The following is a 20666-nucleotide window of genomic DNA, read 5'->3' on the forward strand; positions in this document are numbered from 1 at the left end:
AATGAAATGTCATTACTCACTTTGACTTCTCTTTGTCCCCTTTTGCTACTGCTGCTGTAGTAACAGCATGGATTTTCTTTAACTATAATGTGCAGCAGGCATCTTTAATAGTTTGTTTTTAACAGAATATTCTAAATGCACAAAGTCAGTATTTTTTAAGATATCTGTGATCTAACTGATAGCATTGTAACCTCCTTTTTCTGTTTATTTAGCAGTTTAATCTATTAATTTTAGTGGTTTTTTTATGCAGAACAGTTACAATTTTGGTAACTTGCAGAGGGAGGCAGAGAAAGAAGTCTAGAACTTTTGTTGTTGTTGTTTGGTTTTTGGATAATATGGGCTGGCTGGTGTGTTCAAAATGTAAAACCTGCCTCAGAGCTCTTCTTAGTTACAAAAAAAATAAATCCCCAAATCTTTCCTAGTACAAATAGCCTAGACCAGGTATGGCCAACCTGTGGCATGCATGCCGTAAGTGTTATACGCCATGTCAGCGTGGCCTTTGGCAGATCAGGGAAGGGGCAGGTAGTAGGGTTGTGCGAAACAGGCCGTATTTGATTTGGATTTGGATTCAGCCCAAATTGGGGACAGTGATTCGATTTGTTGATTCAGATCACTGTCCTGATTCAGTTCGGCCCAATCCGAAGATTCGATGCAGATTCAGAGAATCAGCGATTTGGCCATAGACACAGCTTTAAATGTTTTTTCTACATACCTCGAGGTACCTGGCGCAACTTGTGAACACTGAGATGGTGGGGCGGACGGAGCATCCCACAGGAGCGCGAGCTCCCCCCCTCCCCCCCCACGCATGCTCAGTGGCAAATCCAGTTCTGCCAGGGAGCAGGCTGGGGGGCCCCCCGCACCTTCCCCAGCTCAGCAATTGCCCCAGGACCCAGGAGGCACCAGTCGCCAAGCCAGGGTTGGGGGTGTCCCCTGCGCGCTCCCCTGCAGACCTGGATGTGGACCAGAAGTGCTTCTGGTCAGGAAACAGAGCAGAGGCAGGGGAAGGGGACTGACATGGCACTTGGGGAGGGCATGAGGCTTAATTTGTGGCATGCCTGCCAAAATGCTTGACCCCCACATGCCTAGACCAGTGATTCTCAGTTGGGGTTTCAAGAAAGCCTTTTCAGGGTGCCACAGGGTGTGAGGGGGCAAGCATGCACTCCTGTCCATGCCTGGCCCTTTGCCAGGAGATAAGCACTGTCATAAATAGCAAATTTACTTGAATACCAAACGTGCCCCGGCCCCTCCCCATCAGCATGGGGGGGGGCAGCCCATTATTTTATATTTGTATACAAGTAAACTTCACTAAGTACATTGTCTACCATTAAACTGCTGCCAAAAGAAGCTCCCATGCTCTCTACCTTTAAAATATAGCATACCTTTAAACCACACTTAATGCCTGCACACCCGTTACAATAAATGCAGCCACAGACCCACGCTCCCACGCACCCATCCGCAGACCTTTCCCTAACCCAATCTTAGTCCTACCTCCGATTTTGGGGTTTACATTCTCAGTTCATTCACTGTCATTGTTACTGCTGCTGCCACTGCTGCTGACACTGCTGCTGCCATCATCGCTGTCTCCAGGTCCAGTTGTGTCACTCCTGTGTCATGCTTTCTACCACAAGGATAGGTTAGTGCAGCCCTTCTGAATAAGATGCATGGTAGTCCCCATTGAGTGCAGTCCCTCTCAGTGCTGACTTTTTTTTCAAGTCATAATGAACCCGTGCACTGAATACATTTCAACTTCTTTACTCCCACAGTTGAGCTCTGCCTTTCTTTCCCATTTCCAGTGATTCCTCTTTCTTCACCAGCTATAAATGTCTCGCAAACAGCACTAAATGGGGACCCAAACAGTTTACCCAGAATCCCTCTATCAGCCTGGTGCACATGATTAGTGTGGCTCCACCCTTCATGAGGTAGAGGCAGACTGCATTGCCCTATGCCTAATCTGCATATCAATTTTTGGAGGATCCCAGTGACAAGAAGACTGGTTTGAGCCATGAGTGGGGGAATAATTAGTATGTGGATCCTTTGTGGAGGGTATGTGGAGTACACACACATACTGTAGGGTCACCATGGCTTGAAATACTGTTGTCACTGCTGGGGCCCAGCCCAATGAACTATATGGTAAATAATGAACCTTTTGATTTGGGATTAATATCATGCGTAGTTTGTTCTTAACCTACCAGGGGACATACCATTTGTCTGTGTCCAAGAAGATAGTTTTCCTGCATCACCTTGCAGGAGAGCTGCTCTTCTGGAGTGGTTCAGTACCTGCTGAGGTGAAGCGGCTTTAAGCCCACTATATGGAAATGGGAGTCTCCTTCCTTGCTTGCTCCAAGGCCCTTATGGCTAAGGGCAAGCAAAACTTGGGGGCTTCTGAACCCCAAGGGCTTGGGCCTGCAGGTAGGCTGCCCGCCAAAGGCTTTAGAAATATCTGAAGCACCAGGTGCAGGCAAAGGATGTTTGTCAGTAGTAGGGCCACTAATGATTCTGGACTCCTGGATATGGAATTAGTTTTGGCTAATTTGGCTTCAGATACAAATTTAAAAAAATCTAAGGTATAAAAGTTCTGCTTAAAATTGAGTTTATGGAGTATGCTAAAACTTGCAGCAGTTTAAAAAAAAAAGTATGATGCATCATATCTGCATGAACTAAGTCTATGGGTACTACATACAAATGACTACATGTCTGTTTATTTTGAAGGTAGTGCTTTCAGATTTTTCCTTCACTTCTGTGTGCTCAGGGAGAGCAGGGTCTGACAGTAAGGAGGGGGAGAAAGGGCTGCAGAAGGAAGAATTTTGGAGGAGGGGGGCAGAAAACAAGGGGGCTAGATTTATTTGCCCTGTTGTAGCAGTGGGAGGGGGACATATTCAAGGCAACCCTCTAATAATTAGATTATATACCTGAAAATTATACACAGTTTATAAATTTTCCATATATAGAGTCTGATTATTGGTGGATTGTCTTATATTTGAGTAAATACAGTACATTACTTTTTTAAAATGTGGTGCCACTAAATTCAGGAGAGATAATGAGGGGTGCTGATATCTCAAAAGATTGAGAACCACTGGTCTACACTAATCCATTAAAATGTTAATTTAGGAAGGGGACTTTGGGAACTCTTATGTCAGGAGGGAAGTTTCTTACTCTTAATTCCTGAAGTCTTTCATTCAGTACAAATACAGAAATTTTTTTTTTTCCTGCCATGGTGTGGGAAGACTTCAAGTAAAAGTTGAACTAGTTTATTGCTGTAGCAAGCAAACATAATTAACAACAGTAAGTAAAATATTTAGGTTCTGCATTGGTTGTGCTGTAACAAGAAAAGCCAGTGTCATCTCTTTCTTTTCCCTCCCCTTTGACAGTTTGTTCTGCTCTACTGTGTATTTTATGAAGCTCTGTAAAAATTATAGCCTGGTTTTCGTGGAAACTTTGTGTATTTGCAACCTGAATGTAGATTTGGCTATCTTAATGCAATAAACAAATAAAGCAAATACAGATTGTGAGAATCTGGTTTGTTTTGTGGACCCTCCACGGTATTTTACAAAATGTCTCTGCCAGAAACTTCTTTAAAACAGTACAGCACCTATGGCTTCTGTTCTGCCAGTAGTAATCACTCAGTAGCTCCTGCAAGGGTAGCAGAAGAAAACTGATGATCACGTAATTTCTACTGTGCTGCTTCCCACATCCCACGGAAGAGTTGAGTATTATGGGTATTAGCATATTGGAAGCTGACAAAAGTTTTCCTACAAGCAGGGGTGAGGAAGAGGCTGGCAAAGTGGGAAGGGATGAAGGAAGACTGTACTTGTGGCCTGGTTGTAGAGATTTCACTCCTTACTCTTCTTTGTGAAACGGAGACAGATTCTTTGGAGAAAAGCACAACTGGAAAAAAAAAGAGAAAGCATTAAAAAGTGGTTAGGAATCCCAGAGATTCCTCGTCCTAGGGGAGGAGTGCACTTTTATCCTGGGAGAGAGGGCTGAGAAGAAGGGAGGATGCCATGTGATGTTCTTCAGTTCATGGATGCCCAGTTGAAGGAGTGGCATTGGTGGGCAGCAAAGAGAAATATGTTTAGTCTCTCCTGACCACACAAAATATTTCTTAGATGCAGGGACTTCTAGCAGTAGTAAAAAGGGGAAATGAAATGGAGGAATCCTCAAGCACCTTCCAAAATGAAAAAGGCAGCAGAGGGGAAACAAAGAGATTTGGGCAAGTGGATAAGGAGTGAATGAAAGGAAAAAAAAGATTTGGGTGCAGGGGGTGGGGAAAAGGTTAAAAAAAAAAAGACTTAATATTAGATTGGAGGCTTATATTTTAGTTTTTCAACTCTTCATTCTAATGCTGGTATCCAAAAAGAACTCTTGAAAAAAAACTAAAACACCTTTCATCTTGCATTTGAGAGAGAGAGAGAGAGAGTCACTTCACACCCTTCTCTTGTTGACCTACACACAAAGATGTTGATTTTAGCATAGCAGTTTAATCTGGAAAATCCAGAAGCTTTTGATCTTCCTAAGAGACTTTTTCCTAAGATTTTGCAGCTTGAAGTTTACAAAATGCATCTCAAATCTTGATAATTGGTCCTAGTGGGTGGTGAACATGACCTGCAGATGGTTTGGGCTTTACTATTTTCTGTTTATTTTTGACTACTGGAATTTGTATGCCACTAAAACTTCACAAGAGCTACAGAAATAGTTGAACTTAAGTAACTGCATTATATTTCTGTAAAAGGGAGGAAGGTTCCTGTACCATCCACATTGTAATGTTTGAGGTAATAGCATATTACATATTTTGGATATAGCACAAATGTTAACTAATCCAAAAAGACATCTCAGTGAGTTGCATGCACCGTATGTAGTGATCCTTGACAGTGACTGGACTACGCTACCATCAGTGTCTATACTTGAAGACATTGAGGGTTTTCCCAAAAATGAGGACAACATAAAGAAGGACCAAGTGCAGCAATATTATGGATTATATATTCTGCAAAATTATTTCTTTGGAAAGTGCTACAATCGTTTCTGGTTTTTTTTCATACTGCCTCAGTGTCATATATCCATTTCTCAGAGTATTTTTGTCTCACTATAATCATATTAATGGTTATCCAAAGTTACTAAAGATATGTAGAAATGGAAATATACACTAGGAAGTCTCTTCTCTCCCCCCTCCCCTGATATTTTTTTTTATTAGCTGACTTTACTACTAACTGAAACAGAATAGTGAATATTGTAAATAAGAAGAAAATTAAAAAGTTACCATTAGGCTTACTGTCCTTTCCTCTAATTTAAGAAAAATGTTTTAGTCATTTGAGTTCTGTACATTTTCTATATAAACTGGTTGCTTTTGTCCATGGCCTGACTTGTTAAAAAGGTTCCTATCAAAATGCAGAAGGAAGAACTGTTGTAGTTCTCTACCTGCTAGAGGTATTCTGCCTTCCTCCATTGGGCTCCCCTTGTTTTGTACCACTTATCCACCAATGGCCTGGTTCATGGATGATAAGGCTGTTGCCTTCCTGAACTTAAAGGTTGTTGGCCATTGATTTAACACAGCATTTTCTGATATGGAGCTTTATTATTTTCCCCATTCCTACAGCACAACAATGTCCAGGATTGTCAAAGATGTATTTTTAGTTGCACCCTCCAGACTTTCCTCAAAGGTCATTAACTCATACCTGTAAGGAATTGGGAATTCTGATGTCTCTCTAGCAGCCTAGAACTAGTTCACTGCTATTGCCATTTAGGCTAACCATGAATGTACACACCTCCATGATACAAATCATTCCAGGAAGTAACTAGAGGAAGTACCTGTCAATACCTCTAAAAGTGAGCACTTGAGAATGGCTTCAATCCACTGCAACTATCTTTTTGTTCTTTGCTTATTCTTTACCTTGGATAATGAGTTCTGGCCCACAGCTAGGGGTGCCTATGTGCAGGGAACTGTAATTACAGCACATCAGAGCAGACTCAATTAATCAAGTCTACCACACTCCAGCAGACTCCAGCATCACATGTACCAGTGTTCCTGCACTGAAAAATGGCAGTGGGGGTGCTTTAACTAAACTTGTTTGATGAGTGTTAGTTAAAATGCACCCCCCCCCTCCCCCGAGCCCCTGCAATTTTTCAGCACGGTTACACTGATACCTGGGCAGCTCAGAGAGCTACTCTAATTAAAGCACCCTCCCAACCGCCACTCCTGGAGCATGCCTGTAAATGCCCTAGATCAGTGGTTCTCAAACTTTTTTTTTCGCGGACCACTTGAAAATTGCTGAGGTTCTCAGCGGACCACTTTAAGCTTTTTTTTTTGTTTTACAAATCAAAGCACACAACTCATATTTTAATATCAGTAGTCTTACCTTACAAGTACAGATATTCTCAATTGTTTCACAGCCTTTCAGCAGATCAGCTGAATGGAGCTCACAGACCAGTGGTGGTCTGTGGACCACAGTTTGAGAACCTCTGCCCTAGATGCTATGATAATTAAACCTACAAGAATCATTAGGACATCTTCAGCAGGGGACAAAGAAACTACTTGCTCTGGATGTCTCTGGAGTCTTGCTTCATTTTGTTGAGAGGACTAAGCTTTTCTGGCTGTTGCTTCTTGCCTCCTTGTGTCTGTATGCTTCCCTCCAAAAACCCTTAGTCCTTTTGTCACAGATGATGTGCTTAGAGATTCTATATTATATTTTCATCTGCTATAAAAAGACTAGTAAACATTTCCTTCTAACTGTCAAGGTTTGCTCCACCAGGGCTCAAGCAGTGCCTTCTGCCCATTTTAGGAATGTTCTGATACCTGAAGTTCACGAAGTAACAACATAGAGCAACCCACTTATTTCTGTCATATAGTATTCCTTGATTTCATGGCAAGATGCCAGGTATGTGTGTTTCACTTGTTGTTTGATTAATATAGTTTAAAATGCTGATTCCCATCATCCAGTTAACTACCATGTGGTCCACATGGATGTATACTCAAAGTATGAAAAATGGTGCTTTACAGTACCCATGTTCCTTCAAGATGTTGTAGTCGGTGTGGATCCCTTGACTGGGCTCCTCAGCTAAGTACAGATAGTCAAAAAGCCCAAAGCTGAACTGGTTCAGTCTTCACAGGTTAGTCTGAGCTGTATAGATTGAACCGATAAGCAAGTGAACAGACATTCACTTTTGATTCTGGAAATGCAGCCACATGCCTGCAGTGACCCAGTCCAGAAGCCAGGGGGGCACTAGAGCATGCCTCCCTGCTCGGCTGAAGCAGACAGCTTCGGCCAAGGCTAGCCCACCCACTTTGTGAGGGGGGCTTTGCGGGGGAGGTGCAAAGCATCCTGGGATACTGGGAGACTGAAAGTTAACTTGAATCTGGAGGGGATCTGGGACAGAAATTCAATAAACTGATTTAACCTAAATTAGTTAAGTCTGATACTATATCCATCCAAATTTATCTTAAACCGGTTTCAGCCATTTTGAAAGCAGTTTATGTGCACTGAGCTTCTGTTGTTTACAGATTTGAACCGGTGTCTGATCGGTTCAAACCACTTATACCATTTTCAGTCATGCTTGCTTTCAAAGTCCTTGGCAGCTGTTGCCTTCAAACCATTGGAAAACTAGCTAAGAGTCAAGGCCACTCCTTCCTCTGTGCCTTTGTGTAGGCAGAGGAAGCAATTCTGGCTGCATGGATGGCCCTACTCTACCTATTTAAAAGGATTCTCCCTAATCAGCATGAGGCACATGTCTGTATACAGCAGGATCCACATTGGCTTCAACATCTCAAAGAATCACAGAAATAGCAGTGTAAGTAGTAGTTCTGTAATTATGTTAGCACGATTGAGAGAATTTAACATGACTGAAGATCTCTCTAAATGTTTGTTAAGGGGAAGGTTAACACATGGAAGCTGTTCACTGGTCTGGTGCTTTTTACCCTTCATTTTTTTCCCTTTGCTAAATCATAGTCACCTAACATGGCTTCTGACATGTTACCTTGTCTGTATAAACATTAAGAAGAGTTTTCTGTTGTCTTAAGGTGACTTCATTGAACAAACACAATTAACATGCACACCCATTTTGTCCAAGTACATCCACCTAATTACGAGTAGATTTCTGAATGCTAAATGTTTCCCAAAGCTTCTGACAGGGACGTTATCTGTCATGGTAGTAAAATTTATAGATATCCCCCTCTTTGGATCTTTAGAGAGAAACTTCTGAGTTAACCCTAAACCTCCCCATTGAGAATCTCAAAAGTAAACTCTCCCTTAGGGAGCCTTAAGGTCCCCTCTGGACTGAAGCCAGGGCTGGCGGTGGCTTAAACAAAAGAAACAATCTCTTTCCTGGTTAGTTCACTTCTTCTAGAGGAAGAAAACTCTATTGCAAGTCGCAAAACCCCTATAATAACCATGATCTACTCCTAAACTCTTGAACCTGCCAAATTCTACAATTTTACAGGGAACACAACCTAAGCAAGACATTGAAGCAGAAGATTTAACAGAGCACGTCAAACTCTTCCCAGAAACACTTGTGGGAAATTTATCATGAACCTAAGTGTTGTACCCTTATACAAGAGTATAAGGGTACAACAGTATTAAATTAAAAATATAAATGGTACAACAAAATATCCTACAGAAAATCAATTGCTCGTATGCTAAATATGTGAATGTATATGGAATGTAATATTTTCTGTAATGGTGCATATGCCACCACTCTTCACAATTTCTTCATTTTTTTCCCTGCAACTCAGTTTCTAAACTGCTTTGCTTATACAAGTTAAAATGTGCCTATTTAAAATCTTTAAAAAATTAGTGTGATCAGCAGTGCAGATGGATTGCTCTTGCTAGTGAAAATGCAAGATAATCTACAGTATTTAATACTGTTAAAATTGTTTACTAGAACTTTTATTTGTTCTTTAAAGAAAGAGGAAACCCACAATAATTTTGCCATCTAGAGGGATGACTGGATTTTAAATAGATGTTAAAATATTTTGACAGTGGTGAGTATCTCTTTCACTTCCATCCTATCCAGCTGAAACCCTACTTTGTTCTCTTACAGCTCCATTTTCCACAGCTCCAGTATTCCTCAAATTCAACCACTTGAGCCCATGAACTCCCAACTTCTATGCTTTCCACCAGACCCCATCTATTAAACCATTGACGTTAATTCATTGAGTTTATCAGTGTCCACGCATCATTAGGTGTACTTAGAAATGGTAATACATATAGAGTCCATTCTTAAAAGCTGAATGGGGAGAGCAGAGCTACTAAGGGGCTTTTATGGAATTGGGAAATGTTGGGGAAACAGGGCTATAAATGGGAGAAGAGGGCATGCAGAGCAATAGGAAGGAGGAACAGTTTTGTGGGGATTCAGGAAGGGAAGTAAGCAATTGCTCAGAGACATGAGAAACATGACCTGTTGCAGAGGTCACACAGAGAATAATCTATGTCCATATTTCTTTTCATGGAGATGTCTATTATACGTGTATGTGCAAGAACCACTGTGGTGCTTAGTTACTTGAAAAGTTAGGAAATTACCACACAAAATAGCTTTGCTAACAATTGCAAGCTGTGGAATACAGCTTCCTTGTTTTCTATTGGTACCCCACTCATCTCTTTCAGTCTCAGCTACCTTCCATTCATTACTCACAGCTCCCTGTCCCTTTTTCAGTCTCAACTTCCTTCTATTCATCACTCAGCTCCCTGTCCCTTTTTCAGTCTCAGCTACCTTACATTCATCACTTGCAGCTCCTGGTTCCTTGACTTGCATCCTGAATAAGCAGACTGGATGTATTGCTTTAAATTGGTGCTTTCCAAACTATTTAGACCACTGACAACCCTCAACATTTCTCAGGGATCACCTCATGCTCTTACAATCAAAATATTAATTGAAAGGAGAGGAAGATGCAGTCCATGGACCATGGTTTGGGAGCCACTGCTTTATGAAATCTCTTGTGTTATATACAGGAAGGGTGGCACCTTTTATGATGTGTTAAGAGAGAAAAATGCAGTATAAAATGTTATCACCAGCAACTGAAGCAAGGATGTCTTTGGGTAGTATCTTTCATTGGATCAGTTGCATAGCTGGGATAGAGTTATTCAAGCTTTTGAATGCGAGATATTCTTCTTCTGGTCACAGCATTCAAAAGCTTGTCTCACTGTATTCCTACTATGCAGTTGGTCTAGTAAAAGATACTGTCCAGAGATACCCTTGCCTCTCACGTATTTCTGGACCGTCATGGCTACAATGTCACTCTATCACTACCGACAGTGTCTCTCACGCTGTCACAGGAATGTAAGAACAGTTTAAGATGACCAAAATTAAAAATATTGTAGCAGCATAACTGTAATTACTTACAGTTAAAGTGGTGCTGTTTTGCGTGCAAACTTGGAACAAGTGTATACAAATATTAGAATAACTGTTTCCTTAACACAGATAGAACTTGATACAAAGGTATGTAGAGCCCATGCTGCTCTGCCACTACTTTCTTCTGGTCTGCCTATGCTTCTGTTACTAGTCTGCTATGATTTTGATATTACTGGATGTTAGGAAGTAGAAGTGAGTCCTAAGACCAGTAACAGCTCTGCAGACCACCTGGCCGGCTCCATCAGACCCATCGCCCTACTTGGGTCCTTCCGCCACTGCACATCCACGCAGGGCTCTCCCTTTCATGTGGTTGTCCTTGTAGGTTTCTGAGGGCTTGTAGGGGCTCCAGCTGTTAAAGCCTTGGCCCCTTTTTCTCCCTGGGCACACCCACCATGGCCCGCTAGTAAAAAACCTCAGCTTCTGGGCTTTAGGCCCAGACTCAGCGACCATCTCGCACCTTTTTAGAGTTCCATTTCCGTGTGCCAGGTTCTGCCCCACAGCCTGGAGTTGTCTTTTAGGTCCTACAGCAAAAGAGGGGTGCATCCAAGACCCCTTTCTGCAGTCTCCTCTACCCCTATAGCTGCAACCCAGTCCTTCAGTTCAAAAGTCCAAATCAAATCAAAACAATAAACCAAAAGGTGCAAGCTATGTGCTTCGCAGAAGAAATAAGAAGTCTCTCTGTCAGAGCAGCCTGTGGGCCTAAACTGGGAGAGAAAGCCTCCTAGACAGGTTCCCTAGGTAACTTACATGCCTGTCTGTACCTGCAGCACACGCACACTACATGCTCCAATTGATTTGGTTTAGCTTTGGGCTGGGTTTAAATCCCCTAGCCCAGCCTGCTTCCAACCAGACCTGCTGCATCCTGTGTGTGGCTGGTCGCTCATTAATTTATTAGCCACATTAGTGCCAGGCGCAGCCCACTTGTACTGCTACCTTTAATTTGCTGCCCTCCCTGGCCTCAGGGGCAGGGGTTCCCTGTTATACTTGGCTGTACTTCTATTGAATGGATTGACAAAATTGGGAGAGAGGCTGATGGCTGGGAGGTAGTGGAAAGGTCCCTGGTAATAGCCAGGGAACTTAAGGAGGCATGAAGTAATATATCCTCTGTACAGTAGGTCCCCTGTCATTATCTGTGGCTAGTAGTTATCTGGCTATTAGGTATCTGTTGACATTTCCAATCCTGTAGATGTATAGATAGCAGTAGAAGGAAGAGAGAAATGTGTGTTTATGAAAGAGAAAGGAAGAGAAAGAATGGCAGGCTATATATAGGGGAATATAGGGAAGTTTGGGAGGCAGAGGGAAATGGACACTGAGGGAGGGACTTGAGCACATGCTTGGCTGCTTTACTGAATGAAGATCCTAAGCCATTACACTCAGAAAGAAGGTTGCCTGTGGAAGAAGGGGGGTTTGGTAGCACTAGTATTTTTCCACCCTGGCTCAATTCTTGGACAGAAGATTAATCTGCTTATTCAAGAGGGGAGATTGTTTAGAATTTAAAATCCTGACCTAGCACTTGTAGATCAGAAAAGATAACTTGTCAGTGAAATTTTCAAGCTGTGGAAGAAATGATGCAGTCTGGATTTTAGTTGCAACCTCCAAACAGAGTCTAATGCAGTCTCCAAGTTTTGAACTGTAATGGGATTTGAGATCTCATTTTGCATTTATATTGGCCCTACCTTTGTAGATAAACTTCATCATGTTTTACACAAGGCAATATGGGCTGCAACCACTAAAGTAAATAGTCAAGAAGCAATGGATTAAGAAACACAATTCACTCAGTACATAAAATTATGCAAAGTTGAAATGGTATCCTCCCACATTTTAATATTCACACAGGCATGTTAAGTAAATATAGTGAACATTTGTGTGTGCTGTCATTTGGAGCAGGTAAAGCTTTGTCTACATGCAAAGCTGTATCAACTTGACTAAGGGTATGGAAAATTGAGCAAATTGCAGCAAGTTAAAAGGGGGGTAGGACTTTACTATAGATCAGCTGTTTTGCATCAACTGCTACATACATATTCTGACTACCGTAAGTAAAGACTTACCCCTCTTTCCCTGAATTTTCTCTTGGATGCGAGTGAGTACAGACATGGTTACCATGGAGCAGCTGAAACATAGTAAAGCCCTGCTTCTGTTTAACTTGCCGTAATTTTGCATCTGTTTAATATCATGCCTTTCAGATATAAAATTGCACGTTACATGTAGATACTCGTATATCAGTTTAAGAATAGTTTGTGCTGGGTAGGCTTGAGGAGCATCCATATGGTTGCATTGACTTTTAAATGAGTTTGGAGAATAAGTTCAATTTCTGGGTATAGATAAACCCTAAATGTGAGATATAGGCATACTCAGAAAGCACCCATATTTTGAAAGTTAACTCCCTGCGACTACCAGCAATAAATGCTTTGAAGTCACTCTTGTCTGAATATTAGAACATTTAATTATTTTATTATTGTATTTTAAAGTATATTTATTAGATCATAACTATTCTAAACCATGCATGCATTTTTGTTGGGTGTGATCAAAACTCTAGATATATCAGTACCCTTTCTTTTTAAAAAATGTTTATAGTTACCTTTTAAATGAGCAGTAGATCAAGTAGGTAATAAACAAATAGACAAAAAGTAATGTTGTGTGCTATCATTTGTCTGTAGTAGCATAAGGCCTTTATTGGGTTCTTTTTTCTTGTCTAATCCATTGCTTAATGCTTGCAATGAACAATTTCTAATCACTAAAAAGACTTCTGAGAAACTAATGTGATGGACAGAAATAGCAAGTGGAGCAAATATCAAATGTTTCTCAAATAAGTTTCAGGAAAACAAAAATATATACAGCACAGGGTTTCCCTGAATGCCTTTTGCAAAATCACTCAGCGGTGTTTTCTTGATGACCAACAAGCCCAGGTTTGTAATGATGTCTTTCTGTCAGCATGCACATTTAAATGTTTTTTCTTTCTCCTGTTTTCTGTCTGCAGGTAAAAGCATCTTGACAACCAATCAAGAAAGTGGATTATTTTTTGAACTATGTGCGTGTGTCTGTAGAAATGATTTGTGGTTCAGTACAGCTGGAGCTGACTGAATGAAGCTATGGGCTGTGCATCAGCCAAGCATGTTTCTACTGTTCAAAATGAAGAGGAAGCTCAGAAGGGGAAGAACTACCAGAATGGAGATGTGTTCGGTGGTGAGTGTTGCAGGATCTTCCTGGCTTGCACACCATCAGTGTTGTTGAAATTTTAATTAGCAGTTTTATTCTTGTCATAAGCTTAGGGAAAAATAAAGAAAGTGAAATCATGATGACCTATGTGGAGTAGAACCAACTAAGAGACAAGTTTTGACACAGTTGAAATTCTTTTGTAAGTTTTATGAGAATTTTTACCCTGGCACCACATGTGCTATGATGGTCTTCAATTGCACACAATGTAGGGGAGTTCAAATACAAATATTTACTCGTAATAGAGGAAATCTGGGAATTCTATCTCAGAATGTAATTGACAGATTTGCTAACAAACTCCTGCTCTGTAGACAAAATATTGCCCCATCTTCCCTGAGCATTCTGGAAGACCAGTAAAATGTCAAACCAAAGCCATCTAGAGAACATGATTTTGAAGATTTAATAAAACTGGAAGTGGCAACATTCAGTGACCTTCTCTGAAGATTGGGGTGAAAATGGCAGATTTTGTAGGTCGTATGTAAGCACCTGTTTGGGTGGGTGAGAAATTGTTTACAAGTCAGAATTCTGTCAGGGTAACACCACATTACAAGAAAAAACTATATCATACTTAACTGACCAGTATGGTCAGTTTTTTTCTAACTTTATATAAACTGTTATGTAAATGTATTAGAGGCTTCCAGACCTGTCCAAATATAGTTTTTCCTCCATAAAAAAAAAGTCATGTGTTGGCAACCTATGACCTGTGGGCTGGATCCAGCCTGGAAAGCCATTTGATCTGGCCCACTGATAAGAGGCTGAGGTGACATGCAGTAGTGGTTTTTTGGCAGAAGTTGCTTTCCCATGCTGCTGCAGGGAAATTTGACAGAGGCTTCCTCTGACCCAAACTGGATCACTTTGTTCCTCAGTGTAAACATGCTGTCGACAGCTGAACAAGGTAGTTTGGTATTGCATTACAAGCTGCTTGGCTCTGATATCCTTAAAATAGATAGATGCACTACTATTTAGAATGCCAAGCTTCTCTTCTCTTGTGGTTATAGCAATTATTTATGCAGAATTAAGAATGTCACATTGCAGTGGTAAAACTATCATGCTGTTAAAGAAAGTGGGAGGAGCTTGACTTCTTCAGGCTGTCTGATGAGGCTAGGTTTATTTCCAGCTGCAGACTTTAAGTAAAATTATACAGATTAAATATATAATCTTAGCAGAATTTCTTCCAAAAGTCAGACCTTCATGTTGGGGATTTTTCCACTCATGCTGTACTTCACTATCCTGTAACATTTAACATGTCTGGCATTCTAACTTCAGTATTTGAATTTTTACATGCAGCCAGCTCACATTTGCAGAGCAAATTTATTAAGAGCAATAATTGCTTACCAGCAGTGTTTCTCTTGGGAACATTTTCCATGCCACACATGGGCTACTGGTGCCTCCCAAGTCTTCCACCAGCACTTCCGCTGACACTTCTGGTTTCGTGGCTGGCGTTTCCAGGGGGTGCACGGCCAAACTAAGGGGTGCACGTGGTGTCGCCGATGATGCCACATAGATTAAATCCTGTGTAATAGCTACAGCCACATTGGAGCACCATAGCAGCAGGACTCTGAAATGATGCTGCTAACTGGTCTTAAATAATCTTCTGGAGCTGAAGTTCTGCAATCTTGTCCTCCTTGAGCAAAGTACTTAGGTGCATATTTAGGTGACATGAAATTCACTGTCCCATAAAAACTGCTTAAATGCTTTGAATTAGGGCCAGAATGCATACAGAAACCCAGGCTATCCTCTCACTGCTAGAGGTGGGCCCTTCAGATGTGGTTACCTGGTCTTGCTGCCATCTACACTGCACCTGTTCTCTGAATCAGTGGAGTATTTTGATTTCCAGGATTGTGAGTGTGTTGCAGTTTATATCCATGACACTTAATTCCTGATCTATTTTCTTTATATATAATAATGTATAAAAATGTGAAAATTGTGCCTAAAGATGGCAGTGATTTAAACTCGTCAACCGCCTAATGGAATTCCCTCAAATTCTAGAGCTGTATGTTGACCGTGAAACCCATGCTCTCATCCTCATCCTGACCTGTTGCCTCTTGATATGAGTTGGGTCTGAAATTGCAAAAGTTTTTAATTTACTGCTAAACATTCGTTTTGTTAATCTGTAACAGATTCCTGTATGACACGTGTAGAGTTATTTATTCAGCAAAGACTAAAAGGAAAGCATTCAGTTCTGTATCAAAGAGGTGTCACAACCAGTCTACCACAACAGCTAACAAGGCAAGATTTTACCACAGGATGTCAAGTACGACAATGAATCTTAGTAAAGTGAGCCCCTGCATAGAGGGGGTCCATGCAACTACTACAAGCGCTTCGTAGCACAGACAAGTGCTGTAGTACTTCCAGGGCTCACTGTTCACTGCTACCTGCTAGCTGTGCAAAATCTGTTCAGTATTTTGGACAGCTGAAAGTAAGAAAAACAGCAAATGTATCTGGTCCAGCCAAAGGCAGAGGAGAAAGTATCTTTGCAGCCTCTTGGAAGCTGAACTTAATCTCAAAACAGATTACAGATTAAGGCAGTCCTTAATTTACAACGTTTCAAGTACAACGTTTCACACTTACAAAGTTTATAAATTTGTAAGTTTTACAAATGTCAAGTATCTGACATTTTCAACTTTCTGATGTCAGTTTTGACTTTACAATGTTTGATCCAACGCGACACCATGCCAGCAAACAAGTTCACTGTGTTGCCCATCTCTCTGGAGAATGTCTGTCCAAACTTCCTTGGACACTTTCTTTTAGAAAGTAGATGAGACTCCAGAAGAACCTGCAGCCAAGACTCCTGAGAAGACTCCAGCCAAGAACCCTTTAAAAAGTCCAGCAAAGTCACCTCAAAGAAGTCCTTCAAATCAATATGATTTACAATATAAATACATTAATGTAGCTATATTACTCATCTATAATTGATTGAGTACAAAATTCTGGGTTATTTTTGGTGAAAATAGGGTATTGGGCCTTGGTTTAGGAACCAATCCCTCATTTATAGCATTGTTTCCTATGGGAAAATCAGTTCCAAGTTACGTTTTGACTTAAGACGTGGTTTTCAGGAACCAATTGCGTCGTAAGTCCAAGGACTGACTATAGATTGGGCAAGCTGGGAGTGGCTGGAGAAGGGCATTTGGGATCTGTTTTGAAGTGGAGTGAGAATTTGAAAGAGGGATTGGGAGGCAGAGAGAGAAGGAAGAGGATGGGTTAATGAGATGAAAGAGAAAAGAGACAAGGGAGAAGTCATTACGTTATGGTGGCAACATTGGCTATACCAAGACAAAACAAAGCAGTGCAATGGAATATATTTGTTATTGCTCTTGCCCAATTTTTGTATTTGTTACAGAGAAGATGAATTGATCACAAAACAATTTACTTGGATGTAGGAAGTTTTGGGTATTGTACTTGCAGGAAACCCACCCATACCTACCTTTTTTAATTCTATCTTTGAATTTGTCAGATCGTGGAGATAAATGCTCTGGTTAGATTTATAAAAGGGCAGAACAATTTTTATGAGTGCTAATAGAAATTTATTTATGCAAGATAAAATAATGTAATCAAATCTGTCTGCATAATCTATCTACTATATACAGCATTGCACAGTTACTTAGATGCATTATTGTTGTTTCACTTTCTTTCAAAGCCTCAGGATGTGGCTACTACCAGAGACAGTATAGGAAACAGACAGACCAAGGCTCAGATCTGTTATATCATGTTATTCTTTTGCAATATCCCCTATCTGCTGTATATGTGATGGTATAAATTGAAGGGTAACAGGACACTATTAAGAACTGCATTCTTTCACAACCAGGTTACAGGCAGGTTTTTTTTCCTTTGTTAAGGATTCCATGTGGCTTTTTTCACTTACCCATACCTCTAATGCTACATTTAGAGACATGCTGAATTTCTTGGTTCTTGGATGGCTCATGAATATTTTTCCCAGGACAGATGGTGTTTGAGTTTCACTCAACTGAATGTTCTAAGCTATTTTAGGACGCATTTACCTGTTTAACAAGGGGAGGATCTGAATATTAGATGGCGATGTGAATAGCTATGCAAGTTCTAAGTGCAAAGTTCCTTAGTTTTAAAAGGTCTGCTTTGTTAGGATCCTGAAAGCCAGCCTTCTTTCCAGTTACCTTCTGACTTCTGCTTACTGCCTTTCTCAGAGACATGACGTGAAAGGAGATTGGTCCTGGGGTCTATGCTTAATTTCTATTTCTGCATCTCTCTTGCATGCTTATTGTCTAAGGTGGAAAGCCTGTAGAAGCCTAGATAATATTAAGATGGATGGTGCTCTCCTTCTCTTGAGGTTAAGTTCGATTTGTAGGCATGTGGTATATAATACTTTGCCCCTCATTGCTAATCTGAAAACTCAGATATAGATTTTTCACTCCCTTTCCTTCCCAATGCTGTGGAGTCCCTGACTGTGGCCTGTTAGTAAGGAGCAGAAAAATTCAGCTATAACTTGGAAGATACAACTCCATTATCTCTTGCCTATCTTGCCTATTATAAAGATTGTGATGCGAAAGCAGTGAAGTCTTTTACGTCGTTGTGGCAGTTGAGCCTGATTCTGTAGCAGTTTGTTTGGCTTTTTGTCTTGGATTTTTAAAACATGAGTTTCTGAATCATTCTATACATTAGTTTGATGTGGCCATGCAGCCTCTTAGCACCTCTCTAGCATGCTTCTCCATCCACAAGCAAAGGTGCTGGCGAATAGCATACAGGTGTTCTCACCACCATTGCAGTAGCTTTTGTCTTGAAATCTGTCTTCAGCAATCATCTCATGTTTGCTCTTGTGTTGGTATGCAGCTTCACAATTAAAATAGTAGGATACCATTGTTCATACCACCATACCACCTAAACCAGCACACTGTGGTAAGAATGACTGTCAGTTTATGCTGGTGCCTCAGTTTTTTCTAGCATTTATTATATGAAGATCTACAAAGAAAATTACTATATAAAATTAAATTAGTAGTACTAGTAATAGTTCCGTAGCTACAACTGGTAATGCTGTACTGCAGGGGTGTCCAACCTTTTTGAATGTGGGGCCAGATCATGAACTTTTTATCACCCAGTAGGCCGGCAGGAGTGGGCGCTCGCATGGCCTGTCCAGTTTGGCCATGGCCTGGGGGGGCAGGGGTCAAGGGGTGCCGCCTGACCCCGCCATGGCCTCGCTGCCACCTGGGTGGCCTTGAGGATGCTTCCACACCTAGGCGCCTGGGCTCAGCAGCCAGGGGGACATGCAGGGACGCTACAGGGGGTGCGGGACATGCAGAGACACCCCTCTGCTCCCCCTCCCCCGGGGTATCCCGAGCCCAACCGGCAGGGCTCCCTCCCTCCCCAGGGCCTGTGACTCACCAGTGCCAGCACAGTGTCTACGAGCACGGGGGCATACGGTGAGGTGGGAGTGCTGCCAGCTTCCCACCCTGACAGCCACAGTGGCAGCAGCAGCAGCATCTCCCGTGGGCCCGGCCGCAGCATCCCTCTGAGCCGGCATCCACACCCACCCTCCCGCTGCACCGCGACCTGCTCCGGCCCGCACAGCCATTGGGACCGGTGCAGGGCGGGGCCAGCATGCAAATGAGGAAAGGAGAGGCGGGGCTAGGACAGGACACAGTGAAATGAAGGGGGAGGGGAGGAGCTGCACCATGTTGGCAACGTCAAGCTGACAAGGTGCATGTAGGAACCTTGTCCCTTCCCCAGCCCTTCAGCAGCCATTAGGAAGCTGCTGAGGGGTTGGGGGAGGGACAAGGGATGGGAACAAAAGTTAAACAGCGGTTACTTCCGTTTCCCATTGCAGCACTGTGGGCCATAGAAAATGGCGGCCCACAGGCCATATGTTAGACAAGCCTGCTATATTGCATATGCATCAATGTGCAATGTGCTAGCCTAAATAAGGTTCTCTTTGCCTTCAGCATGCCAAGCACATGCCACCTAGACTCAACTTTTACCAGTATTAGATAACATATTAGCTTAAAACCTCTACGCAGGTCAGCTCTGTTATTAATGGTGGTAATGGCAAGAATTTTTGGAGTGGGTTGGAATATAAAATAGGCACTATTCAGGATTGTGCACATCCAGCCAGGAATCCATGGGAGAGAGCTGTAATGGAAAAAGAGTTTAAGAAATTGCTTATAGAAATAGATTCTTGTTGTAGAAGAGGGCTTTTTCTGCATGAAATGGAGGCAAAAAAGCTGTGTTCTGTTCTATGAGTTGAAGAAGAATGAGTTAGCAAGGTTTTGCTGGTGTTGGGAATGTAAATTGTGACCTGCCTTTCAAGATTTTGGTTTGGGATGAGCTTAATTGTTGCATAAAGAGAAATTAATCAAAATACTTCAAATGTAACCCAGTTTTGTCTGGTTTTGCTACAAGCACATAGCTGTTCCCTCAAACAGAAGTGCCTTTTTTGGTTATTTAAGAAGAGAAAGTTGGCAAAGAAGTCATCTAGAAACTTCGAACTCTGTTCTGGCAACTGCTTCGGTGTCCGGCTTGCTTTCTTAATTTTGTTGGTCAGTAAGCTTAAAATGTGCCATGTTTCTGTCTCAGCAGCCCTTTTGCCATGCCACAAACCCTGCCGAGGTCACATGATATCACAGGTTCCCTTGTCACCTTTTGTGAGAATAAGCAAAGAGCTGGATGCCCAGTTAGTGGTTCTTCCCACCCAGTAGTTTGTACTCTTTTCTGTTGGTTGAAACACCCATATAAGACTTAAAATGCCCACTGCTGTATTATTTAAGTGCCAAATTTAGGCACATATGGAAGTGTCTCATGCAGAAAACAAAAACAGTTGACATTTTTTTTCTTAATATTAATAAACACTTCTAAGCACAGATCAATCATCCATCATACAGCCCACGTGAATTTTGCTTGACAAAATTAGGATAAATTGAAGGAGAGGCTGGTAATAGAATTTATATTTTATCCTTAACTGTGGTGGTCACTGCTTATTTTGTTACATGCTTTAAATAATTGAGTTAATGGGCCAACCAAAACAGATGTTCTAGAAAAGATGGAATATAATATAATTATTATGCCTTGTTGGTCTCTAATTACTTTAAAATCCTCCTACTAAGGATACTAACAATACATCTTCCTGTATTCATCATATCTTCTCAGAGCTGATC

General features: G+C 41.5%; 1 protein-coding gene across 6 annotated transcripts in view; it reads left to right on the forward strand.

Moving 5' to 3' along the window:
* Window positions 1-20666, forward strand: part of C5H1orf21 (chromosome 5 C1orf21 homolog) — a 238402-nt gene that overhangs the window by 68267 nt on the left and 149469 nt on the right. For all 6 annotated transcript variants that reach the window (XM_059728392.1, XM_059728388.1, XM_019500305.2 and 3 more), the window contains exon 2: window positions 13313-13518. In XM_059728392.1, the coding sequence (XP_059584375.1) occupies window positions 13425-13518 (94 nt within the window). In that variant the 5' untranslated portion in view covers window positions 13313-13424. The remainder of the gene's footprint in view (window positions 1-13312; window positions 13519-20666) is intronic.

Source organism: Alligator mississippiensis, chromosome 5, assembly GCF_030867095.1.
Source record: "Alligator mississippiensis isolate rAllMis1 chromosome 5, rAllMis1, whole genome shotgun sequence".
NCBI classification, from domain to species: Eukaryota; Metazoa; Chordata; order Crocodylia; family Alligatoridae; genus Alligator; species Alligator mississippiensis.